The sequence below is a fragment of the Patagioenas fasciata genome, chromosome 6 (genome assembly GCF_037038585.1).
Source record: "Patagioenas fasciata isolate bPatFas1 chromosome 6, bPatFas1.hap1, whole genome shotgun sequence".
Taxonomy (NCBI): Eukaryota; Metazoa; Chordata; class Aves; order Columbiformes; family Columbidae; genus Patagioenas; species Patagioenas fasciata.
Window position 1 is genome coordinate 16702527 of NC_092525.1, and position 26623 is coordinate 16729149.

Here is a 26623-nt window from a genome sequence, read left to right on the forward strand (position 1 = left end):
TCATTGGCTTTTATCTGTTGAAATGCCACAGAGCTGAGATAGAGGAAGTTACTCGATATGGAAAATCTTATAAATAAATACAGATGTGGGAGAAGAGAGAGAGACCATTGAGATGAATTTATTTCAATACAATACCTCCTTTACCACAGCCAGTTAATTATTTTGGTGCCATGTGTTCAGTGCAGGGATTGGTTTGCGCAGATATTTTGCAGCAGCCAATGCTCCCATGGAGCTGCCAGTCGAAGCCATTGACACCAATGCAGCATATAAGAGAAAAATGTGACTCGAAGTAAACACATTCTTTTTTTTTTTTTCAATTAATATGGATGTATCTGCTCCAGCAGATCCCTGCTTTGGGCTAGTAGGAGGTTTGGGAAGCCCCAGTCAGAGTCACACTGAGTTTTATTTCTCTGATTTTATTTCTAAACTTTGTTTTCAATTGCACAAACTTCTCCTAAGAGTGTTCGAAAGCAACTGGTATTTCTCTGAGTTTATTGCTTTTCATTAGAAAAACCACTTTAACCTGACCGTGCATGTGACTTGTCACATCTTGGTGTGGTTTGTCCTGTTTTATCCACTTATATCTGCCACAGATTACTGGGGAGGTGGCAGAAACCCAAAACCCCTTTATGTAAACTTCACTTCTTTTTAATATCGAGCAATAGCTTCTAGACCTTTTACGGCTCTTTCTCATTCTTCATGAGATACATATGTATATCAGCTATAACACACTGTCAGTGAACAGTGGTTTTCAATCAAAAAGCCTGTCAGTAAAGCTGATTCACTAACAAGAAAGCTGTCAAGCTGTGACAGCTGCTGTCTTTGCAACCCCAAACAATCTGTTCAGTGCTAACTCTGACTTATGTTTCCATTTATTATACAGTAGTAATGAGTTCTGTCCTTAGAAATATCATTTTGGTGAGTACACCTAGAAATTTCGTTATATATGTGGAATATATCAAATCAGATGCAAGGTGTACGAGATAAGATTTCTGCAAAAAAGTTCTACCTCAGTCTTTTGAATTATTATATTGAATTCCAAATCCAGTTTTAGTACTTACCTCATTTTTGTAGTTAAGCATGAACCTGGAGATCTCATTACTATTATAACCTGAGGAGACTATAATTTCTTTTTCTCCCATTGTGTTGAAAAATGGCATATAACCTTAAACACAACACTAGTATCTGCAGAAAACAGTAAAGGAATTTGTCGTTATAGGAACTGTTCTGATGCTTAATAATTCCGGAGACCACAGAAATTCAACCCAGAGGAGGAACTGAGGAGTCAGGCTGATGCTGCAGTCCCGATGCAGATGCCAGTATTCAAATTGTCAGCCTTTCTTTTTTGATTTGAAGAGAAAAGAGCACATTGACAGTCTCCTTAAGAAATCTTTTCCAGCAATAGCTAACCAGACCTAAATCTCTTGCTTCAATTATGGTGAATTATTGCTTGCCTGGCCCATAAAGGAGATAGGGAATAGCTGATTCCTTTTTTTCTTCTGTCTTGCTTATTTAGTGATGCAATGTATCCCTAGCAAATTGTCTTATCCAGCTGTCTTTCTACCTTTCTGAACTTTTGGTACTTGGGCTGAAACCACACTAGTGTCCCATGAAGCAGGTGGTTTGCACTAGAAAATGTGTCTGTAGAGCACCTCTGGGAGGTCCTGGCCTCTTTTCCCAGCGCTGCAACTCGTCAGACGTCTCCTCCCGTTTCTCTGCCCCACCATCAGAAGAAGGGAAGGTTGGTCACCTGTGGGTCATCAGGACTGGAGAGCAAGAGCAGACAAGTAAAGCTGAACCTACAGTAGATAGAGAACAGTCTTCCATAAGCAAATAGCTGTCTCAATTCACCAGAAGAAGATAACAAACTTCATCAAAAAAGCAAGCAATGATGAAGTTGTTACTTCTGAGACCTGAGAAAGGCTGGGTGAGGTCCGGGTTGCCTGTTGCTCAGGGACACCTGGCAGTCCCCTGGCATGTCTCCAGTCCCCAGACACAGGCTGGAAGTGGAACAAGATGTGTTTGTACCTGAGAGATAACCTGAGGAGGGTAGCAGCTACCATTCACTCATCAACAACAAATCACGCTGTCTCACTAATTCCTGTTTATTGCTGGGAAAGGCAGATGTCATGTGTTGAGATTCATAAGCTTTTGACATGTGGCACTTACAGGCACAAGTGTGAGAAATATCGATGAGACAAAATGTCTATGGTGAGGATGCAAAATTATTTAGAAAATTATCACCAAAAGGCTCCTTGACAGATCAAAGGGACACGGATCCCCAGGGTTTGTTCTGTGTTCAGGTGTTTGGTTGGTGACTGTGTTGTGCTTTCAGGAGGGTCCAGCCACGAGGGTGGTGGTACAGAAACACCATCACAAGTGTCTCAGTGGTCCGAGCAGCAGGGTAACTGTCATACCAATGATGGAGGGCATGGTTTGTCATTTCCCTGGGTGTCTCATGCTGGACTTATCTGCTTTTGTGCTTTGCCTCCTGGATGTGCTCCTGTGGGACTCCAGCAGGTCTCTCGCTGCACTTCTGGCCTATGCTGAAATACCTTGCATTTTCATTCCAACTGTTCTTTCCTTGGAAAACTACCAGCTTGCTTTAATTCACTTTCTCCTCAGCTTGACTGCCAAAATATCTACTTAGTAATTCCTGGAATTTGTTGAAGGCCATTTCTTTTATCTTCCTTAGAGGGAGAGAAATAGCAAAGGGAAAGCACTGCTGTCTGTCAGTGCCCAGGCTCCTGGCCAGCCCTTCCTTCTGGATTGGTAGCAGGTGCCCAAGAGCATCCCCTTTTCCTCCTCCTCGCTCCTTAGTATCACTCCAGGATGCTGATACTCATTTTCCCCCTTCACCTCCACACAAATGCTTGTATAAATTGCTGAGATAAAGAACCCCAACCAACACGATGGCGTGTCAGTTTTGCAGAAGCTGTTCCAGCAAGAATTGCCAGGGAAGGTTTCCTGATGCGGGTGCCTGGGGGTAGCGGGTGAGCCTGGCTCGGGTAGGATGCTCAGCTCCCAGGTCATCCTTCTCCTCTCACCCCTGCCATCTTGGTGGCCCTGTCCCACATGGAAACATCCCTTTCCCAAACCAGCTCTGGTCCTCCAGCTTTACCCTGCAATGAACATTTGCTCCTGTACGGGGAGTACCGCAATACTCAACAGCAACCTTACATGGAGTAAAATATCTTTATCTTTCCAGATGTTTCAGCCTCGCAGTTGTTAGTTGAGGAGATGCAGCCTGGCCTTTCATCACAGAGCTCCCCAGATGAGCAAATACTGAAGTTTTGAAACCCTTCTACAATAGGTCTCCTTCAGATGTTTGAAAATAGACCATCAGCAGCTCTGCTGGGTCCTGTCAATACCATATTTTATGCCACAAAACATAAAAGTTCGTTCTCTCAACTCAGGTAATTACAGATACTTGGCCATTCTTTGCTGATGAGAAAGTATCAATGACAACTTTTCCCTCAAATTACAGCAGTAAGAGCGATAGCGTATAAAAAGACGGATTACCTGACAAGAGCTGTCTTTGTTATACTAGTGCTCTGTCAAGTTGTGGGGGTTTTTTTAGTGTTTTTCTTTTAAAAACTGTGAAATTCTCTTTTATTGCGGATCTTTCTGGGCCTCCTTCAAAGCCCGCTGAAGTCATTATAAAGACTTTGACTTGAGTTAAATTTGAATCAAGCTGCATGGGCCAATGCAAGATTAAAACCAGCTCCACCGTATCAAACTGTGTCAAACACTGAGCATTCATATCACTCTTTATGTTTTGTGCATCTGTTCCTTCTAAATTAGGAACGAGTCTAGTATGCAAACGCAGGCTTTGCTTCATGTTTGCTCATAGTGGTTTCAATCACACACGTGGAAAGGGCGAGTGCGATGGTGTTGGACAAACCACGCCATGGAACTCGTGTCACAGGGGATGAAAATATACCTGCAGAGCTGCCTTAGAAGGGAATGTGATCAGAAAAATGCTTTGTTGGAAAATAGGAGGATTAAATAGATGAAGCAGTTAGGTAGAAGCTGATGGCCAGGAAAACTTGCATTTTGCTACACAGCTCCCTGGAGTCGTTGTTTGCTTTACTGGTTTGGGGATGTTTCCTTGAGTTTCTCTCTCTTCTTTCTTGCCATTCAAATACTTCTAAAACACATTGTTCAGAATTCCTGTCTGCTGACCTCTTATTTACTAAGTATTATTTTGTGTCACTGTTTTTGTTTTTTTTTCTTCTCCTACATAACAATTACTTGAGGATTTTAAGCTTTCCTCTCTACTCTGGGAGGTTTTATATTCAAAACCATAAATTACAAAGCAGCCAGGGGTTTTGATGTTCTGTCATAATGCAATCCTTAGGCGTAGCTGAGGGAGATGCACAAAATTCTGGCACACCCTGTGAGATGCCAAATCACACACGGGGAATGCTTGAGAATCTGCTTGCTCTCTGACAGGGCAAAGGATTTACAGAATTGTTTAATTAATCAGCAATTAAAGTGTACTGGTTAAGCCCTGAATAGGAAAGCGAAAAGCACAAAAGATGTTGGGTTGCATCCTGCAAAGCAGGAGATGAACTGAATTCTTACTGACACCTTGTATGTTTGCATTTAAAATTTATGTATACATAAGCACCAAGATCCCACAGAATTCAGTGGTTTGTGACAAGTCATCAAGAAAAGATGGGGGCAAAAATAAAGCCTATTAGTTGTTTAGCCCAGGGATTCTTAAAGGCATGTCTCGTGAATGTTGCTACACACTTGAGGAGTTTCTGATCCAAAGAGGCATTTCTTACACCACTCCATGAATTTGGGAATAGGTAGAGTTGCCGCTCAGAATAAGTTAGAAAAATGAAGTAAACTAGACAGTTGGAAGACCTTCTTAAGTATAGAAAGTACAAGTAATACTTTTTCACTTACAAAGATTTGTTACTGTATTGGTAAAACACTGTGTGTGTGTATATATATATTTATGAATATATTTTAATTTTAGTTGTATCTGTTTTTCTGAGGCAGAAAACAAATCTCAGAAAACCCATTCTCTCACCTGAAAGCTTATATCTTAACACACTAGAGAGCAATTTCACTAACAAAAGACTATATTAGGATGCCAAATTAAAATCCGATGAAAACTGGAAAAATAAAAGACTTTTTGACATTTGCAATTAATGCCACAAAAAACGTTAGTTTAATCAGACAATATGGTTAATCACAAAGGTGAAATTGGAAGTTGCCAGCCCTGAACGTTAGTGTAAAAGTTAATAAATTCAGTTCATAATCATTATGCACATGCTAGTTATAATAATTTATTGTCCACACCAAATCTTTATAAGCATTGTAATTAAATATAAAATGCACATTAGAATTATAATGAGTAATTAGGGCAACATAACTAATATGCATAAAAGACCTGAAGCTCATTAAAATGTTAAAAGATGAAACCTGTTCTGTCTGGAGGGTTTTGCATACGTTCTGTGCCCGCCTGAATGTTGGTGTATTGCAGGCATTGTTTTAACTGTTCCTGTAGACATTTAAAAGCAAAATGAAAATATTTGGGTCAGAAATCAGATTCAGCAACACTTTGTGTCATTTCTGGGTGGAACATAAGTTGTAAAATTTGGTTTCCCAGCACAGACGCCTGACTCATGCAAACGTGTTGAAACCAGATGAGCAGAAACAGAGCAGAAAATAATTGTAGAGCTCGTGTAGCACAGGAGTGGGAGGCAAAGCTGATAGTTTTTGCGTTTTTCTCATTAAAACCATGGAGCACGATGAGGACTCAGCACTATCATATGCGACTTTGATAGGGATACTTATTGAAGCTTCATGCTTTTCGGGTCAGGTCCCTCTGGTGGGAATACATAAATAAGTGGGTTTTGGGGGATAATAAATATTTTGGGTCAAGAACAGCCTTACCTCCATGGCTATTTCACATAGGGACAAACGCAAAAGGGCATTAATAAAACCTTGGTTAAATCGAGTCTTGAGCACCCACTCCAAAAAGCCTTTCCCAGTAAAGCACTTACACTTGTTTGAGGAATTTATACTAAAGAAGTTCCAGTAATTTAGTTTCAAGTCAGAAACTAAGTGTCTCTTTTAAGTACTATGGTCTGCAGGGTTGAACTGTGGCGGAGAACTGAACAAGGATCCGCTGCAGGGAGAGTCGCAAAAGTCCAGTATTGCTGGCAGATAGAGATGCATATATGTAATCATATTTTTTTTCTTTGTTATTTTATATCACCATTATTTAGGAGATAAAAAAATGACAAATACATTTAAAGTTATTAGTCTTACACAAGGTTCTTGTTAACATCACCGTTACATTTTACTGTGACATTTTCTGTCAGACACTGACTTTTCGGTGCCATTCTCCCCATGGGAGCTGTCTGGGGTTGTGAAGGATTTCCCTCTCCACTTTAACGAACATTTCTCTTATTTTCCCACTACTTTTTCCAGCTGTAATTGCTTTAATTAAAATTTGAGTTGCACTTGCTTTTCACCTTTCTAAACTTTCATCAGCCCTTTAGACTTGTGTCCATTTGTATTTATTGCCCACTTAGGGTTTTTGCCAGCATCTGTTTGATCAATGAATTTTTCTAGATGGTTAATATTTATCTCTACTATTGATTCCCTAAGCAGCGATTTGCTGGTGCTGTCCATAGCACCCTATGGAAGGGTGTCCGGAAAGGGTTGGCGAGTTTATTGGCAATACAACAGAAGATAAAACAAGTTGTGAAGAGCTGCAGGAGGATCTAATGAGGTGGGAGTAATAAGGAGGGAGAACTTGTGCTGTGATGTGCAGAGTGCTGTCATAGGGGAGGAACTGGGTTGGGGACCCATTGCTGCATCTGTTTGAAGAAAAATCATGTTATTTTCTGTATGTTGATTATACCCTCTTCCAAGGGGATGTTTCAGCCTATCTCCTCTCTTCTCCTGGGGGGTTGGCTGTTCTCGTGCATCCCCACAGTACTGGGCAGCCTGGCTGTCAGGGGGATACTTCACCAAAATTCAAAGTACATTGGGTTACTGTGATGGCAGAATTGAATTGAACCATGTGAGCACTAGTTAGCGTAATATGCGACCTTTCCTCTTGTTAAATTATATGAATTGAGATCAAGATAATATTCCTTGTGATCATTATAACCTCAACATCTTTACATAGCAGAAAACACGTGCAGCCCCAGCATCATAAGAACGCAGACAACTGTGACGTGACTGACAGCAATCACACCAAATCACAGATCTCTGCTCAAAAATGACTACATGGAAAAACATTTTTAAAATACATGAAATAGTGGAGGCCTGAGAATGTCTCTGCATGTGTTTGTCCCTTTTCTTTCCCAAACAAACCCTGCAGCAGGTGTTTGGTGGTAACTTCAACTGGAGCTTCTTGGTGTCCCACACCAATGGCAGCAATGGGCTCTGATGCATTTTTGGCTCAGCACATCGTGAATCACTGCACCAGAAATGAGCCTGCATCTCATAGTTTCCCTTCATGCTAAAATGAACAAAATAACATGACAATGAAAAATCTAAGTGAATGGTGACTCTTAAGATTTCTTCTGTTTGTGTTTTCAAAGCATTGACTGGGGATTTCCTTGAGCAGAGAATATTGATTTTTATTTTTGTTCTGAACAAGTAGAAGCTGAAATCCTTCTGAAAGGGAAATATAAGAAAACTTTCAGAAGTTTTTCAGTATTTTACAAACAAAACTGTGTCTCGCCGGACAGCACAGTCAGGAATCATGGGCTGTAGCTGGGATCCAGCTGCATCCCCTTCCCAGGGCTCCCACCTGAGCAAGCATCAGCAAGAACTATGTTTTAACGGATCGTTTACTTTTTGTGTTTATTACCAGTGATACTCCGTATTTATTTAAAAAACAACCAAAATAGCAAAACTAAACAAAAACTCCTCCAAAACCCCAAACAAAAGGTGGGCAGATCACATTGAGAAGCGTGAAGGTGATGCTTTTTGAAAAGATCTTTCTACACAACTCAGACCTCTGCTTGTCTCTTATTTGCTCTTTCTGCTTAGATCATGAGAATTAAATATTGTCTGTGTAGTGTGCACACAGTTGTGGTGCATCAATTTCAAACTCAGGGGGTTTTTGCTAATAATCCTACCCACTCTGAATTAGGGAAAAAAAAAATCCTCTCCCTTTGCATAACACAGTAGAATACTTGCCTTTTACTACAAAGCTTTCCAAGGAGCCTGTGCATGGTGATGTGGAGAAAGGGCTGAGAAAAGAACCATTTCCAGCTCTTTAGGGGCCTGCAGATCCTGTGGAACCCATGGGTGGTCACAGTTCTGCTCTTGCACAGGACAAGACCCTGGCCAAGGTAGATCTTCCCAGCATCTTTCCATTGGGGATGCAAACAATGAGGTGGCAATAGCTTAAACTCAACTGTCAGGTGATGAAAACTTGGATCCACTGCATCATCCTGGTTCCTCTACCACAATTTCTGTCTGTTGTCCCCCAAAATAGTTGAATTACATATGGTGAACTAGAGGACTTCCAGGGAACATGAAAACAAGTACATTTTGGGAAATGTGTTGTCTGAAATGAGAGACAGAACAGTTACTTCTAGGCTGAGTTCGTTCAGATAAATGAGGACTGAGATAATGAGCACCCAACTCTTGAAATGGGCAAATGTTTTCTTCAAGGAGAAATTTAGTCCTGCTCTTCATGTCACTGGGTACGAAATAAGTAACAGTTTAAAACCGTGGTCACCTTGCCATTTCTCAAAATGGAGTAAGCTTTACACGTACCTGTTGTTTTTATGGATTAACGTAAAAAAATCTGTTTTCTTCCTGTGCAGATTATGGAGTAGTAGTCATACAAATTGGTTATATGTTTATTATCCATTTTAATGTTACCAGTTGAAAATTAATGGATTTGTGGATTGGTTTGATGTAATCGTTGTGAAGTGAAAGTTGAAGGCAGAGGGTGGTTTGCCAGCTGTGGGAAATTGTAGGATGTGAGTGATGGGTGAGAGAGAACCAGTTCTGTGTTTAATCCCACCTGAAACATCCTCGCGTGGTTTTGTTAAACACAGAGACTTGTGTATAAGTACTGAGTGTGCAGGGTTGCTGTGACAGCTGAATTCCCACGCCATGTCCTGCACATCTGGAGAAGCAGCTGTTGGGGCTGGTGAAGGACAGTGAGCGGTGGAATGCGATGGAGGTGACGCCTGTGGGGGAACCTTAGCTCTGCTCTCTCGTGGCTCTGATGATGCTTTGGTGGGGTTGGTTCCCGTAAAAATGCTGGTCGTTCACAGGACACAATGGGTGAGATGGGGACAGAAGCAGATGAGAGGCAGGCAGCATTTCACATGGACATAAACACCTTAGAGAAACATCTGGAAAACTACTTGTGAAAAAAATAAGTAGATTTTTATTTATAAGTTCTGTTTTGGTTTTTATAGAGTTTTTATGATGCACATAAATTACTGTTTAAAAACAGACAATGCAAAAGAAATTCCGGGGAGAAGGCAGTTGTTGTTCAGCCTTTCCTTTGATAATGACTTTCCTGAGGAATTTGTTGTGTTTTCTTTTCAGCTTACAGTTGGCTTTCACTGGCAACTGGGAAAACTGACTACGCTTTATATTTTTGTTTTTATGTGTGGTTCTAAGCTTAACATGTTTATTGCTGTGTACAATTTTTACTATTTAAAAAGACAAAACATATGTACTGAAACAACCCTATATGCAATATAATACTGGAAAAGTCATGCTGTTGCATGGTATTTACAGTTGGCTCATAATTACAAAGGTAAGTTTGTCTTTTAATGTGCAAAATAAGATCTCAAAGGCCACCTGAGCCCGTGGGGTCCGTGTGGGGTCTGCAGAATCCATGTTGCAAAACATAAGTGGTGCTGGGCGTGTTCCCTTGGCTTTGGACCCGCAGCCGCTCAGCTGGCACCATGTGCTTTTTTCCAGTTCTAAGGTCTTAAATACATCTCGTATGACACTAACACAAATAATGGAATCACAGGATTGTTTGGGTTGGAAGGACCTTTCCAGCTCCCTCAGTGTCACCACTGCCATGAGCAGGAACATCTTCACCCAGACCAGGTTGTTCAAAGTCCCATCCAGCCTGGCCTGGGGTGTTACTTTACATTGAGTAGCTGAGTTGGAAAAACATCTCTTTTGAGTATGGAATTATTATTTCTTCATGTCTCAGTTATATTTTTTTACACCAGACACACAGAATATCTATCAGAATCTGCTGTGTGGGATGATTTTTACACTACTGGAAGCAAGCATGGTTGAATGTGAACCAAGCTGGAAAACATGCCCCAGGCTGAGAATGACATGGAGTGCGCTGGAGAGAGACGGCGTTAAACAATCTGCCTGTCGAGATGCAAATATCTATTTTACAATTCTTTTTTTTCAGTTGCCCCCACAATTCAGGAACTTAAGTCCAGCGGTGTGGTGCTTGGAGGGAACGGACTGATTCGGTGCGAAGGTGCAGGAGTTCCTGCCCCGGTCTTTGAGTGGTACAAAGGAGAGAGGAAGTAAGTACCCGGCGGGCTGGGGCTGTCCCAAATCTGGGACAAATCTGTCCCAAAATTCCTGCCAAGCTTTAGCCAGTGGGTGCATGGAAGTGTCGGCTCCCGACAGCCGTGCTGCACTGCTTTGGGGGAGTTCCTCCATTTTCTTGTGGTCTTGGTTTGTGTGCTCAAAAATGAGGCGTAGTCTGGCTGTCTGTGGCTGGGCTGAGATAGTGGTAATTGCAATAATGGGCCTAACATTTAAGCATGCTTTAGCAATTACAGCCTTTTAAGTACAATAATAAGAAAGGCACTGCAATAGTCTACTAAAAGGTTATTAAAAAAAAAAAAAATCATCTTCATAGGTGTTCCTGCTAAGAGTGCCAGGGTGAGAAGGTTGGTTCATGACCACGACTTTCAGCCAAACCTTAACGTACAAGAATTTTTCCCCAGTTGTGCCATTCGCGTTCTAGGCTGCGGGTTAATAGAGCACGGACTTGCCTGGAGCTGCTGCAGGTCACAGCCACTAAGGGGGTTCTGCGGAGCACCCTCTGCTCAAACCCCAAAACTGACCATGTGCTTTGGCTTTGGTCACAGTTGGCTTCACTTTCGGGCCATCAGTGCCATGTAATGATATCAGACATCTCTGTAGGATCATTATTTTAAAAATCAGCTCGTTCAACAGGTAGATATTTTTCCTTTTTAATAGGAAATTCTGTTCTACAGCTCTGGGCTTATCTAAGAACTTGTTTTTGTGAAGTTTACATATTTGTGCAAAAGCAAGTGGATATTTTCGCTCGTAAGCAACTGTCCATATGTATCTTCTATCTCCTGGAATTTCCTGGCTTCTGAGCACTGGGTTTCTCAGCTCGAAGGTCCCATTAAACCTGGGAGCTGACATGAGAATATTAATGGCCAATTTTCAAGGAAAGCCATCTGTCAGCTCCCATCTCCCTGGCCAGCTGCTCCCTCCCGAGCATCCGCTGCTCCTGTTCCTTTGGGAATTCTCAGAGCAGTCGTGACTATTGTAACTAAAAGCATTCTCTAAACAATTTAATTGAGCTTTACTATACACAACAGTAAATGTTTTTCTTCTGTTGGCAAAATTCAGCTGCATCCTGTTTCCAAAGATGCAAAATAGATTGTACACGTGGAGGGGGGAGTTGGAGCAGAAACATTTTATGTAGAAAGTATTGTAGCGCAGGTTTTACCATTCTGGATTCAATTAGCATGATAATCACCTGTATATTTATAACGATGGCCAGTTCCTCTCTTCCTGAGCGCATTCAGTGCCATGGCAGCAGGACAGACACTCAGAACATTTCGGGACACCAAAGCCATGCCTACTGTTTTCTGTTTGGGTTGGTGCATCACCTGAGGCTTCCTGTAATCAGCAGAAATGCACTGTCCTGCAGTGTCTTACTGCTCAAATGTGATGTGAAATCTGGCAGGACATCCTTTTCTGTTAAACTGCTGCTGACGGATGTGCTGACCAGGCCTGACTGCAAAGGTGTGGGGATCTCCAAACCCCCACCGATGGCAGGAAAGAGGAAAATACACATTGTTTTTTCCTCCGATATTTCCCTTTTGCCTCTGGCTGATGGAATGAGCCTTGGACAGCTCAGATGTTGTTATAATGCAAACTGAGAAGAATTAGCTTTCATAAGTAGTTCAGAGTAGCATGGACATTATTCGGCAGATAATTTGCAAATATACTACAAGGCTAAATTCATATCTTTGGAGTGCACACCCTGCTATTTTTTCTGCTAATGGAATAGAGAGAATCCCATTTTCATCAGTTAGTCCTGGACTAGGACCTTTTTTTTTTTTTGTAGATCCAGATGGATCTTTGAATAAAAGAGAAGTGGGAGTTACATTTGAAACCCGAAGTATATCTTCAGTGACTGAAACAAGCCTTTGGGGGCTGTAAACTGTTGTTGCTTAGATTAATATGAGTTAGGAAAGGACTGGAAATTTGGGGGAAAAGTTTGTAAAGTTCATAAAAATCATCTTAAAATTATAAGTGTGTGGTTTCTAAAGCTGTACAAGGATTCCCTGTGAAGAGGAGAACAGCTTCACTGTGCTGACTTCCAGACTCAAATTCTCAGCTGTTCAAGTAGGTTCTGTTACAGGGTTACACAGAAATTACATCTCTGACATTAAACAGCCAAGGGAAGAAACCCAGAAGTCATCTATCTAAAAATATTAATTCCCTTATCCTTGACAGAGCAAACAAGACTTACATTTGAAATAACAAAACTCATTATATTGGCTTAATGTATTCTAACAAGGTGAAGATATTCAAACATGAACCAAAGACAGGTACCTCTGGGGGCTGGTACTGACGCATGATCTTTGGATGCGCAGGCTTAATCTCTGGAATAAAATGAGATCACTGTTCTTTATAGCCAGTGGTACAAGGCAGAAAGGGGAAGAGACGTCTAGGGTGGCTGCACACAACTTAAAATGCCATTCCAGCCTGAGAAATAACTTGGTGAAACCCAGACAAGTAATAAACGCCATGTTCAGTCAATAAGCCAAACAGAGCAGCGCATGGGAGTAATTAATTAAAAGTAAAAGCATCTGGTTCTTACAACTGCAAATGGAAATCCTCAAAACTGCTCCGTTTATGCTAACTAATGCCGGCTCCTTGGTTCGTTAATTACATGGCTTATTGATATGCATATCTATTGGATGCCATTTACTCCATTTCCAGTTCTGCCCCCCAGTGTCAGCCGGTTCCCTGCAGGGACGTGGAGAGAAGGTGACATGGAGGGGAAGTGATACCATCTCTGCTGCTGCTTTGCTGCTGCACTGTCAGGGACACAGCAATGGGGCAGCAGAAACCCCAACACCCTTACACCTTACACCCAACACCCTTACACCTTACACCCAACAACCTTACAGCTGTAAATAGAGATGCTGTAGATCAAAGCGCAGTTATAGTCCAAGAGGTAGATGGAGGTGACGTTCTTGGTGTCAGTTGATGCCATGCTGATCTGCTGTGCTGGGACAGGGTCAAGTCTTCAGTGTGGGTTTGGAAGGAAGGGACTCTTGGGTTCTTCTGCGGGAGAGGCAGGAAGAACATGGACACTGACAGATTTAGAACAGAAGCACGTGGTTGGGTTGGAAGGACAAACTTCTGCCTTTTGCAAGTCTGACGATAAGATCAATCTTCTAACTGTGCTGTTCACCCCAAACCAGGCATTTCAATCCCATTTTTTTATCTTTCTTGCAAAACCACATGTGTCTGTGGGATGCCCCTGTAGGGTCCTGCATAGCAGCACAAACTGACCAGGGACCAGAAACCCCCCTGTGTGCAGCACGTGGGGATTAAACAGGAGCAGAGGTGTCATGAGAAGTATTCAGTCCATAATATGAAGAAGTGCAATTAATGACAGACTTGAAAAGTTTTAGGACAGAACACTGAAAGATTGCATTCATTCCCAGGATAATATGATTATATCTTTCAACATATCAAACAAAAATTGTATACTGAATCCAGAACTATGCTCTTTATGTGAAATATAAGGAATAAGAGTAATCAACTGTAGCAAGTATTTAAAAACTAAGCTGCCCATCCAAAAGTTTATCCTATGGGCAGGCAGGGCGGTGCGTGTCAAACTTTATATTCTTTGGACTGTAGGACAAACAGGCAGAACCTGGTTCCCTCGATACTCCTCAGCTTCAGCATTGCCCATGGCCTCTCTCTTCTGCCGCTGTGGTTTTGTGGTAGTGGAGTTCGACAGGCTCCATCGGCAGCTCACAAACAGCTCACTGGGCTACTGGATAGGTCTGGAAAAAAAAGAAAATTAAAAAATAAAGATAATTTTTTTTTAAAAAGAGAGAGAAAATATATTGCTTATGGTATATGAGTTACAGAAATTTTCTCTTTGCTTTCTAGACTGATCAATGGTCAACAAGGAATTACTATTAAAAATTATAGTACAAGATCACTTCTTACTGTTACCAATGTGACAGAAGAGCATTTTGGCAACTATACATGTGTCGCTGCCAACAAGCTAGGGACGACCAATGCCAGCCTGCCTCTCAACCGTAAGTAACGTGGACATGTGGCAAATGTTCATGGTTGTTTGTTCCACATACATGGAGTAAAAAGCCAAAAAGAGTAGTTTGTTATTTTTTTTTCCTGGTTTCTTCACAAGCGTATGAATACCACTGTGTTCCTCAGGGCTGGGAAATAACACACCTGGTTGTGTATTCTGTGCTGCAGAAGGGTTTCTGTTCTGAAGGTGAGGGCACATTTTGAGGGTATCAATGAGTTATGAAACTACAAAAATACAAAACGAACACCTAAAGCCAACCCGCCATCATGGTATCGAGGCAGAATTAGCACGACAAAATATTGGTGCTCAGAATAGCAATAACAAATCACTAAGGCATCACTGTATATGAAGTTAAAATCTTTTTCACCTGGTTTCAAGGACTGGATTGAGCTGAACAAACCTGCTCACAGGTCGATCTCTCGGTCATTGGCCTCTGGTACAGAGCAGTGGTGGAGGACTTGACATTAAATCCTTAGGAAAAAGATAATCAGCATTGTGATCAGCAAAGCATCGAGATTTTTAGCATGAATGTTATTTAAAACGGGTCTCGCATGTCCTGCTGGAAAGATATTTTTATCTGTGAATCTGTAATATTTCACATTCGTTGAATATCCAGCCATCTGTTAGTGGCATCTGAAGATGTTGGTAGTTGAACTTCACTGTTGATCTGTTCTCATAGTGATAAAACTGAAAGACAAAACTTAGAATATATCCTACATGCTTTTCTCTGCATAAAGATATTCCTTATTCAGGGGAAATGCAGATTTTTGGTTGCTGAAATCCTAGGGCCATTGCCTTCTAACCATGAAACTTCCCATACGATGTGTATTGTCAGGATATTCTAAATTACTGCAGAAGAGACATAATAAGCCGAAAATAGCATGAAACCTTTGCTGGCATTTTAGTTAATATTTGAGAAATCATTAACAAAGTGGAAGCAACATTACACTTATTTTTAACAGCAAATGCAAGTAAAAACAAGTAATATTATGCAGAAGCAGTTTGTATTTGGTGTATTTGCAATCCAGAGAAGGTAAAATGAAGGTTTGGTTTCATTTTGAGAGACCAGAGTGAAACTTGCATCTTAGTTGCTGCCTGGATTTTATCAGTTTTAAGTTGTTGAGATACCATGTAGCCACCCTTAAGAAGTACTTTGCGTTTCAGAGGTTGAAAACGTCATATAGGTACCAAGTATATTGTTACAAATCATAAAAACAGATGTTCCTGATCATGAAAGAGATGAGATGTGTGAAGCAGAACAGGCCAAGAGAAAATACCGAAATCTTGGTTGGATCCTGACCTCATGGAATGAAACACGGGGGTGATGTTAGCTCAGGGCTTTGACTGAAGGACTAGGATGCGATGTCTTATTTCATACTACGATTTTATTAATCTAGTCAGTACAAGGAGGGGTTTCCAAAAGGTGGTGATCTAGATTTCGGTTGGGAATGAAGATCATTTGGCGGAGTTTTTTCACTTGCTCATAGTTTGCATTAATGTTATCTAGAAGCAGTATCACTTAATAAAATAAAATAAAATAAAATAAAATAAAATAAAATCACAAGGTAGCCATTTACTAAGTATGGACTCCTTAATCCTTCAGAGAGGATTTTCTCTTGTGAAACACTACTTACGTTTTACTTTGTTGGCAATGGTAGCTGAAGATTTGCACTGGTCAAGTATGTGTAGGGAAGCACTAGCACTTGGAGGCTGATTGCGATATTTCATAGTCAAATACAGGGTTAAGCACAGTTTGATCATCGTGTTCCTCGACAAATGTTAAAAGTCAGATGTTGATGTCTTACTTCAGCGTGTATTTTAAACCGTTAATTGCATTGGTGCAATGGAGTCTGAGACATGGAGCAGCTGGAACGACATCATTAGCACAGGGCCCGTTAATGACCCAATTTGGGCGCTGCCGCTTGCCCCGCTGCCGCCCCTGCAAAGTCACTGCGGGTGTGCAAAAATACAGGTGTTTTATCAAAATGCTGTTGCAACGCGTAGCTACGTGGGAGCGCTCAGAGCCTGAGTACAGTCTGCACGCCTCACTGTCAGGGCCGGCACCTGGCCCTGCAGCACTAAATAATGGCTAATTGGGCTGTTCCTGTCTGCTATTGGGGTGGTATTTTTAAAGAAAAATGTTTATAGCAGAGTTAGAAAATCTGTATTTTCTTTCTTTGCACACCCCTATGTAGCATATAAATGACATCACAGCTGTGCACAGCTGGAGCCGCTCTAGGGGACAGGGCTGAGCGTATTCTCTGTTACTGGTGTCTGCGTCCTGTGCTGATATAAAACTCAGGGATACCAGAGAAAGGATTATTTCTTCTGCTACAAGGAGGGCTCTGGCTTTCAGTGATCCATAAATGCAGCTTTTAGCAAACAGAAAGTCATGAAGTGGGTGAAGTGATGTCAGGACAAAGTAAAAGCTGACACTCTGTGACTGTGATGGGGATGAGCAAAGGAGATGGATGGGGCTGTACCTGGCAGGGCTGCTCAGCCTGGGCAGGGGACAGAGGACATTCCCACCGCTGCTGGGAGCCATCAGAACGGCACCCAGGGCCACTTCTGTCCCAGGGACAGCTGGGCAGGTCAGTGTGCAGGAGAACCTCATGTCTGGGGAGTTACAAACATCCCAGATCCTCCAAACGTAGAGCAATTTATCACCCCCCCTAACTGGAGACTTGGTGGCAATGTCTAAGATCTCGCTATTAATAATAAATTCAGCAGCTGTAAAATAGAAAGACTGAGCCTTGTGGGAAAAATGCAGAGAAGCAGTGGTTCCAATAAATTAATAATGAATGGCAATTTGCTAATTATTCATGGCTAAGTCCTCTGTATAATCCAGAAGTGTGGGTTTTTTTGGGGAAGTGTCTGAACTACATGATCCTCCTATCACATCCGTACGAGGAGTGTTTGTTGGACAGTCCCATCCTGCCATCTACGGGCCTAATTTATCAGATGTTTAGCACTGCCTTTGCCCAGAATTTCTGGTGCTGCAGAACATAGCCCTTTCCTGTAAATAAAGAATGAATTCACTGATTCATTACACCCAGGAGACGAGATGTTGTGGTGGGTACCCAGGCTAAGAGGCTCCATCTACAGGGGGAGGAGCCTGTGGGGAATGGAATAGCCCTTTATTATTTTTATTTTGCCTTTAAATTAGCACAATTTTAAGACAGAAAGCATTTTCCTATAAAAAAAAAATTTGCAAGGCCATTACAAGGGGAGGGATTTATCATTAACCATTGGCACTGAGGTAGATATATTCAATGGTTTTTCTCAAGCAGTCAAAATCAAGATGGTCTCTATGGTTGTTAGACCAGCAACCTCATTGCAAGATGTCTCCTGTCCTGGCACTCTCCTGTCCAGGAGCCAGAGTCGGTAGTGGATTTTATCTTACTTTCTCTTATCAAAACTGAGCTGTGTCAGAAGGTTTTTCCTGCCTTTTATCGATGAAGATAAAGGTGGAGCCTTTGGGGAGATGATGGTGCTCAGGAAACTGAGTGGCTGTTGAGATCCCACGTTTTCAGTTTGTATGTAGGCTTAATCTCTGCATCTATAGAAACTATGAAACTACTGAAGAGACTGTCCATAGAGGCGTTACATTCATTGCTATGTGTGTGATCTCTGTGTGTCCCCAAAGACCCGCCATCCACAAAATTCTGAATTCACATAAGCCACCAGGTTGCAGAAGATAAAAATAATCAGTACTTCTCTAGCAGATAGGTGTGTGTTTATTCTTAAGTAAAGGGATTCTTCATATTTTCTAAAGAGCACCTCCTATACATTCCCTCATATTTTTAGGAATGTTGTAAATACCTCGTCTGGTAAGTGGTACCTGTCTTAAGAAAATTTGCAATACTGAGGAAGCATCCATGTCCATTACTAACAGCTGCCAAAGAAATTACGTTCTTCAAATGGCTGGTTTTAAGATCCACAGATGTTACTGACATTCAGATTTATACAGAAGTCTTAGATAATATTATCAGTAATTTTTTAAAAATGTAAATAACTGTGCAGAAAAGGTCAGCAGTGACATTTGGAAGGAGAAGGAGCATAGCAAGGTATGTGAGAGACGTAGTATTTTCTGTGCTAATTTAATTGCTGCAGCTAAACAGAACTACTTTATTGAATATGCATCCAACTGTGAACTTATGGTTAGGGCAACATGCTTATAATCTTGTTTCAAACATTTCTACATGCCAGGAATCGTCAGACCATGGCCTCAATTTATGTGCTGATTGCATTGTGTCCTGGTTCCTACATAAAGATTCCTAATTAAACTGCTGTATTAATATTTTTAATACATCAGGTTTCATGTCTGTAATGCAAAAAAAAGAAAAAAATTCGTCAAAAATTTAAATTAACTCATTGTAAATTGCACAAAACATGTAATAATATGCATGCTTCTCAGTGGTACTATGTATAATTGTGTAGTGTTGTCTGCATCTACTGGAACATCAGAGACTCAGAGGTACTGAGGGTATCAGCAGAGCAGTACAATGGCCTTGCTAAGACACATCTTCTAACCAAGGGAACAGGCAACCATTTTACATGGTAATTTCTTAGCAGCACCTCCTGCTGTTCCCAGTGATGAAAATCAAAGAAAAACTGAACTTAAGGGGCTTCAGAGATCACCTCCATCATCTGAGCAAGTGCACTCTCGTGGTGTTGGTCATCACTCCTGGCACGTGTTGGACTTGCTCCCCTTGATCCATAGTGACCTTCTGCTTTCCCCCATTGGTGACCTTCCCTTTGGATTTAAACAAAACATTTTCTTACTGCAACTCAAACCAGCTTCCACCCGTCATGGTCACTTTGGGAAGAAGGGAGACAGGGTTTTCTCAGGAGGGAGAAGAAATGACATCTGGGCAGAGGGAGAGAAGGGCAGTGCCATGGCAAAATGGTTGTCTCCAAGGTCATAAAAGCTTTTCCTGAAATGAGCAATGAATGATCCAAAATGAGTGACTTCATGTAGCCATAAACGTGTGTTTCCACCACCACCATCAGTAGTAGTGATGGGGTGGCCAGGGCTTGCTGTTGGGCTGGGTCCCCTTCCATTACCAGTTTGCAGCGGTGATTTGCTGTGGTCTGATACCTGAGCAGCAGCCACGTTCCTGACATGACACTTGTTACATCTTAAAGGTTTCTGTGCGCACTTATTCCTCTGACTTTAGCAAGCTTTAGTTTCCTTTCCTTCTTTTTTTGTTTTCTTTAAAAAAAGAGAAAAAAATCATATTTTAGTGTATTTGGACATGTGACAGGTTTCTGCTAAGTTTTAGCTCGATAGCTTTGCCTGGCCTACCAACTTTGACATTTCTAGAAAGAAATTTACTCTCCAGGGATATTCCCTTTGTATCTACAGTTTCTGCTGTTGTCCAATTATCTCAGAAAGATTTTACTATTTCATCTCTCAAATACTGGCCTGAAAAGTGAATCAAACTAAAATTTGCATAGTTCTGTGCTATGTCTCAGCCAGGTGAGCTGGTCCGCACCAAAAAAAAAAAAAAAAAGTTATAATAGATACATACATATGAAAATATAAAAGGAAATTTCTGTACTCATTAGCAGGCTATTGAAAGACTGCTGCAGTCAGCGAAGAGATATTTATTTATTGATTTAATAAGGTTTGGATCAAGGCCATAGCCTCCTGTAGACATCACTGTGAAGGAAATTGGTGCTAGGGACATGATTTTCCTTTGCAGACGCCCCCGAGGTGCAGTCATTGCCCAGGGAAGGTCTCCTCCTCCACGTCTCAAGGCGGGGGCGAGGGACACGGAATGGGTCTGAAATCTGCTCTGGGAATGTCCAGATGCTTTGTGAAGAGCTGGTTCCCACGTCTGAGCCCTTATGCTTTCTCATGGCTTCTGACCTGCCACCAAGGACAGCCAGGTCCCCACCTGGGGGTTTCATCGTGCACCCTTTGTCAAGCCCAGCCAAATCTTTGCAGGATGCATCGTCCCAAGTTCATAACGTCTGTGCTGTATCTCTCCTGTTACAGGCTGAAGATGGTTTTGCTGTCGGTTTTTGTTGGTTGGCTGGTTGGGTTTTTTCCCTTCTGTCTTCACTGATGGAGTTTGTGGTCTTTGGTTTTGCTCACCATGTGGAACTTGGCCTGATGGGAGCAGCTGCTGCAGGAGGGGTGTCCCATCATGCAGCCTGGACTTGTGACACCAGGATGGGCACCCAGCTCCTGCTCAGCATGTTGCAATTCAGGGAATGAGAGAAGCTGAGTTATAAATCCAGGAGTCATTTCCTCAGGCACCCTTCTCGATCATCAGGGTGTGTTCATTGTTCATCCAGGGCATTTTAATTTATCATGTTCCCAGTGGAAAAGAACTCTCTGAAAACTTCCATCCCCATTGGGATTCTTAGGTGAGGTAAAAACCTTCCTTCTTTCCCGTTCTTGCTCAGGGTGAAATGCAGACGTACAATGCAGCTGAACAGCACATGAGTAAATCAGAGTTTTCTTCATATCCAGGGTACTCCTGTGGGACTAATTTCATGAGGTATTGCTGAAAGAAGGAACCCAGCAGAGTTAAAAACTCACCGTCTTAAATTCATATATTCGTACAGAATAAGATAAATGGCCAAATCCTCCATTTATGTAAGTCATAATAATTCTGTTAGATGTTGAGTTCGAGATCCTTCCATATGGATGCCAACTGCTGCTGCAGGTATCAATTACTGGGAGTTAAGGAAAATTTTTCTCTAAATCCATTTTCCAGCTAGAGCTTTATTCTGAATTATAGGACAATAAGTGGCTGAGGTGGGATGAGGTAGAAATAACTCGTCTGAGCAAGGCCAATAACATGTTTCTCCTTGACATTTAGAAGAAACTTTAAAGGCCTGAGAGTGTATCTGTGTTCAAAGGGGGAAAAAAAAAAAGTCATCTCTGTTATGGATCATTACCGAAGTTGCCTTTATATTCTGTTTTGTTACATTTGTGTTTATATTCTCAAATTGTGCAATTATAACCATAGCTAACAACATTTAGACACATATCCTTACTTAACTGGATAAATGTGAGAGGTTGAAGCACGTCTAGAAGCATGTCTAAATGTTCATCTTAGGTATCAGTTAATTATGATGATTAAAAAGAATGCAAGGTCACCCATGGAACGTATCGACAAGGCTGCTGAAGGTGGCAGCTGCCTGTGCACTGAGCAGGGTGAGAAGCACCAATGGTAAGAGCCCTTCTTGAGTTTTTGTTTCTTTTCAAGGAGTAGAAAACCCTGAAGTAAATTAACGTTTTAGAAAAAAATGAAAATCCGAAGAATACCATGTACAACAAATGGGATAAAAACTAGAATTGCTATAGTGTAATGATATAAATATATTGTACAATATGTTGAGAGGTTAAAGATGATTACTGTCTGTCTTCTAAAGGAAAAGCAACTTATTGAAATATGGCTCATCTAGAGAGGGCGTATTAGGAAGTTTTCTCATAAAACAAGCCCCAGAGAGCTTTCACTTACACTCATCAGTGGCAAATTTTAAACTTGATGTGAAGCACTTCTTCATTAAAAGATTATTAAGTGCAGAACTTATTTTCATAACAAGTTGTTGAGACCAAAGCTCATGTGGCTTTAGAAAGGTATTAACTATTGATCAAGGATATCAAGAATTTTCATTAAAATCATGGAATAGATTTTAAATCCAAGGCTTCAGTATTTAAGCAAACAGTTTGACAGGTGGGAAATGCCATTACTGACATAATTATTATTGATCTCTACAACTGCCTGAAAGGACGTTGTAGCATGGAAGGTGTTGGTCTCTTCTCTTTAAATTGGATCTTGGGAACAATTTCTTCCCCAAAGGGCTGTCAGGCATTGGAACAGGCTGCCCAGGGCAGTGGTGGAGTCACCATCCCTGGAGGGATTGAACAGATGTAGATGGGGTTCTCAGGGACATGGGGTAGTGCCAGGGCTGGAGGAAGAGTTGGACTCGATGATCTTGAGGGTCTTTTCCAACCAAAATGACTTGTGACTCTATGATCTGAAAAACATGTGTGCTTGTATTGTGTCAAGTGTCCTGTAATTTAGAGATTGCTAAAAAACCCACAGAGATAGCCTCTATTTACATTTTCCTGAGAGCTGCTACATGTTCCTAAGCACCTGAACAGTTTGTGAGCTGAAGAAAATTAGAAAGAAAAGAACATTTTTTCTTTTTCCTGCAAGAAAGCCAAAAATAGGTTCAGAGAGATAAAAGTGAGAGCTTTTTCTGTGAGCTCACACTATAAACACTAATGAACCTCTGTATTGAATCACAAAAGTAACAAATGCTGAGGTGTTTCAATCAGCATCTAAGATAGAGAACTCTATTAATAAGAACAAAACATTCAATGTTAACTTATTAGGGATGTTAGGAAGAAAACAACAAATCTAATGAAGCAAGTACACTGTAAACTAAGGCACAGTACAACATAGGGGTGTTGTAAAACTTTTATTTATTTAGCCAATAAAATGCACATCTGGTACCAGCCCCTTTGCTGATGCTATTGCTGAGCTTTCCATGGAGCTGTGAGTGTGCAAGAAACCGTCAGGCTGGAGATACAAACTTTGGAGCAAGGATCCAAAAATGTCTTCTCTGAATCAATAGACTTTAGTGCTTTTAAAGCTGCAGTTTCACGGCTCAAGGTAGTTCTATGCAGTTCTGTATCTTCTTCTTCCTTTTTTCTTAACCTAGAGTTGAGTTTAAAAAATAGATTCCTGCTATCATCAGAGCACTATATTGTATAAAGTATGTCTGGTTTAAAATAGTACTTTTAATCACTGAGTGGTTGACATTTTAAAGCAAAACAGCACTTCTTTCAAAATAATAAAATGTTTTGCCTGAATGTACATTCCTAGTTTAGGATGCAACTTGAAAAAAGGGTTAAAGTTTCCCTGCACTCCTTGTCATCATCTTGACTGAATTTCAGACACATGGTTCTCCTACTACAGAAGTTTTGCAGCCAGTCCATTGCTGTTTGCAAACCAAAGGCTTGTGCTTGACCTTTCTGCATTTGCTCTCAACCAGGAGCCGCTGGAGCTGCTCTCGGGCTCTGTAAATATTATTGCACAACTCGGGGGCAACTTGGGCAGCTCGTCATGTCCAGAACACGTCAGTGCCGAAGCAAGGGAGAATGGTGGTTCAGCTTTTGATGTCTGTGATCATACCAGTTCTAAAAAATACCCTACAAGCCTGCATTACTCTAAATAAAATCCCCAGTCCAGGAACTGAAACCATTACTCCCCCATTTGTAGATTTTTCTTGAACAAAAAGAATATTTTCACACATTTTCTCCTAGTGTATCAGCTCATCACAGAGATGCTAACGATGCTTCATTTGTCGATGCTTCATTTGTGCTCAGTTTGCCCAGGGTTTTGCAACTGGCACCTGATGTGGTGTTGCAGGCGAGGACGGAGTGAAAGGAAATTGCCCAATTGAATAAATATTTGCACAATATCCACCAAAGCAAAGGCTGGGAGCGGGTTATTTCTACGTGCAAAGCAGTGCAATAACGCACTGCTTGGGAAAATCGCATCTCCAGCTGAGGGATGAAGCTGGCCTCAAAATGAACGGGTTTGAATTTGTCATGTGTAAATCCAGGCTGAGAGGAGGATTTCTGACCCTGAGAACTGCTGGGTTCTGCAACAGTTTTCAATTGGGGGAGTGGGGGAGAGAGGGGCAAGCCACCCAAATTATTTTGGCAAGGAAGGTTGGTGAGTTTATCAAAGGGATTTATCCTCAGGGTTAAAGAAGTGAGCTGAAATCCTCAGGTCTGCTCCATAGAAAAAAAAAAAAAAAAGAAGATGTAGCTCACATGTAAAACTCCCTTTCTGCTGTTCCAATGAATATTTTCCTGCAAAGCTCAACAAAATCAGGGATTTTGTGCTGGTTTGATTTTATTATCCTACTTACCAAGTGGGGTGTGTAGTTGGCATCAATGAGAACTGGCCTGGGTCTAACCCTCCCTTGTGTCCTGTGCCTAGCTGCTCGCACTTCTGGATTGCTTTGAGGTGATTTGCAGTGGTTTGCATTTAAGAAAAGTCCCGTTTGCCTTTTTGCAGATGAAGATTTATTTCATTTTCAGTGTATTAGAAGTATCCAGTTTGTTTTGCATATTAAAACAGTGAGAAGTGATGGCAAAAGGGTTGGTGTGGGCACTGTGCTGAGCCGGGGCTGCAGGTGCAGCTGCGGGCTGTTGTTTTCTTCCTAACATCCCCAATAACTTAGCTCAGCCGGGCTCAGGTGCCTTTGGGATCCGGAATGGAGAAGATGATATTTCTGCTTCCAGAAATAACGCATTCATTTCTTGCATACTAATGGTATGTGTATAATATGGTCACAGTAGTTAATGTGTGCAACAAGGTTGTGAGCTGCAGCAGGACACCAACCTTAACGAGTTGTGCTAATTCTACGTTAGATGAGCAACAGCAAAGCCCGGCTGCCACCCCTTGGCCAGCTCATCCTTGCTTTGGGTGCCAGCTTCTGAGGCAGGGCCCTGACATGTAAGCAAGAGGTAATATAATACTTTAAATTTCACTGCCTTGACCAGGAAAAAGCTGTCAAGCCTGACAACAGCTATTGCTGATATATCTCAATCCCTTGCGGGAGATGATAAGTTAGTCCTCTGAGAAGCACATTATTTTGTTTATTTTAACGCGCCAATGTGTGTGCTTGGAGCCTGTGTGTTCTTGTCGGCTATTTGCAGCAGACTTCTGTTCTTTGATCTCAGATTTAATAGCTCCCTGGGCAATAAACGCGTTTCCTTCCCCCGGGTGTTTGCACGATGACTTGTTCTATAGCTCAGCTGGGCACTGTTTGTTGCCCATTACACCTATTTTCCGACACACATCTGTACCAAATGAAAACCAGTTGTGTTTCTCTCTAACTCATTTGTAACTGGAACAATTCACATTAAGGTTCGGTGTTGTGTTTCTCTCTTTTTTTCTCTGACTTGTAGCATTGTGTGACTCCCTGTTACTTTTGGAAAGTTCAAAGTCAAATCTCATCATGTGCTTCTTTCTAAACTCCAGATAGAGATGTGCAGCCGTAACTCCAGCTTAATTAAGTCTCCTTTTTCAGAGATTGTAGATGTTTTATGAATTTCATCATGACATTGGCACGTTTCACCATGTAATTTATAGAAATTTGTAATGATTCATTTGATAGGCATTGTCTGTGGATTTCAGTTCATCAGGGATCGGTAGAACTATAATTACGCTGTAATTATTAAATAACTTATTCACAAATTGCTATGCCGGTGAAAGCAAATATCAGAGCAGCATCTAGTTCTAGGCGAGTGTTATGTATATACAATGATCACGGGGATGGCGGTGCTTACATTAAACACAGTGGTAATGCAGAGATCAGGCAGGAATGTCTATAAATGAGAAGGAGAGTTTTATTCTGCCAAGTCTTGTCTATGTCCATGTTCCCAGAGCTGGAAATGTGGCTCTTGTGTACCAGGACTTGCACCCTCACAGGGGGACTCCCTGTCTGACCCTGATTTATTTGGAAATCATGCTCTGCTCCAGTGGAATGAACTATTAATGTCAGCCAAAGCATAAATGCACAATGTAATTCTGGTTCCTCTGGCTGCACCAGAACAGTGTCATTGGCATTTCTGTATTTGCAGAGGTTCGTTAAAAAAAAAATAAAAATAAAAATAATAATAATAATAAATAAATAAATAAATAAATAAAAAGCTATATCATGTAAGTATAATTTAGCGTGGCAAGATATTCCAGAGAAAAGGCCGTTTAACAGCATTAGCAGTTGCGGGCGTGCTGCTGTGAGCCCAGGGAGGAGGTCATGGCGTGGCACAAGTTGTGCTGCATCTCTAATGTGTATTTTACCTTCTTTACTCCCAGAAATATAGCGACAGTTGTGCAGATGTAAAGAATGATCTCTGAGAACAAGAATATAATTACTGGAATTTGAAGCAAAGCTAATCGTATATTTCTAAACAGCAGAAATGCTAACAGATTTCCAGATCTACATTATTCATGAGCTCCCTATTTATACATATAAATGAAAGACCAAGCTAAAAGGATGCAGACTACTTTGTCACTT

General features: G+C 41.3%; 1 protein-coding gene across 2 annotated transcripts in view; it reads left to right on the forward strand.

The window, feature by feature from the left end:
- The window catches only part of NEGR1 (neuronal growth regulator 1), a 224132-nt gene that overhangs the window by 162302 nt on the left and 35207 nt on the right, over positions 1-26623 (forward strand). For both annotated transcript variants that reach the window (XM_065842400.2, XM_065842398.2), the window contains exons 5-6: positions 10394-10514; positions 14395-14546. In XM_065842400.2, coding sequence (XP_065698472.1) covers positions 10394-10514; positions 14395-14546 — 273 coding nt within the window. The remainder of the gene's footprint in view (positions 1-10393; positions 10515-14394; positions 14547-26623) is intronic.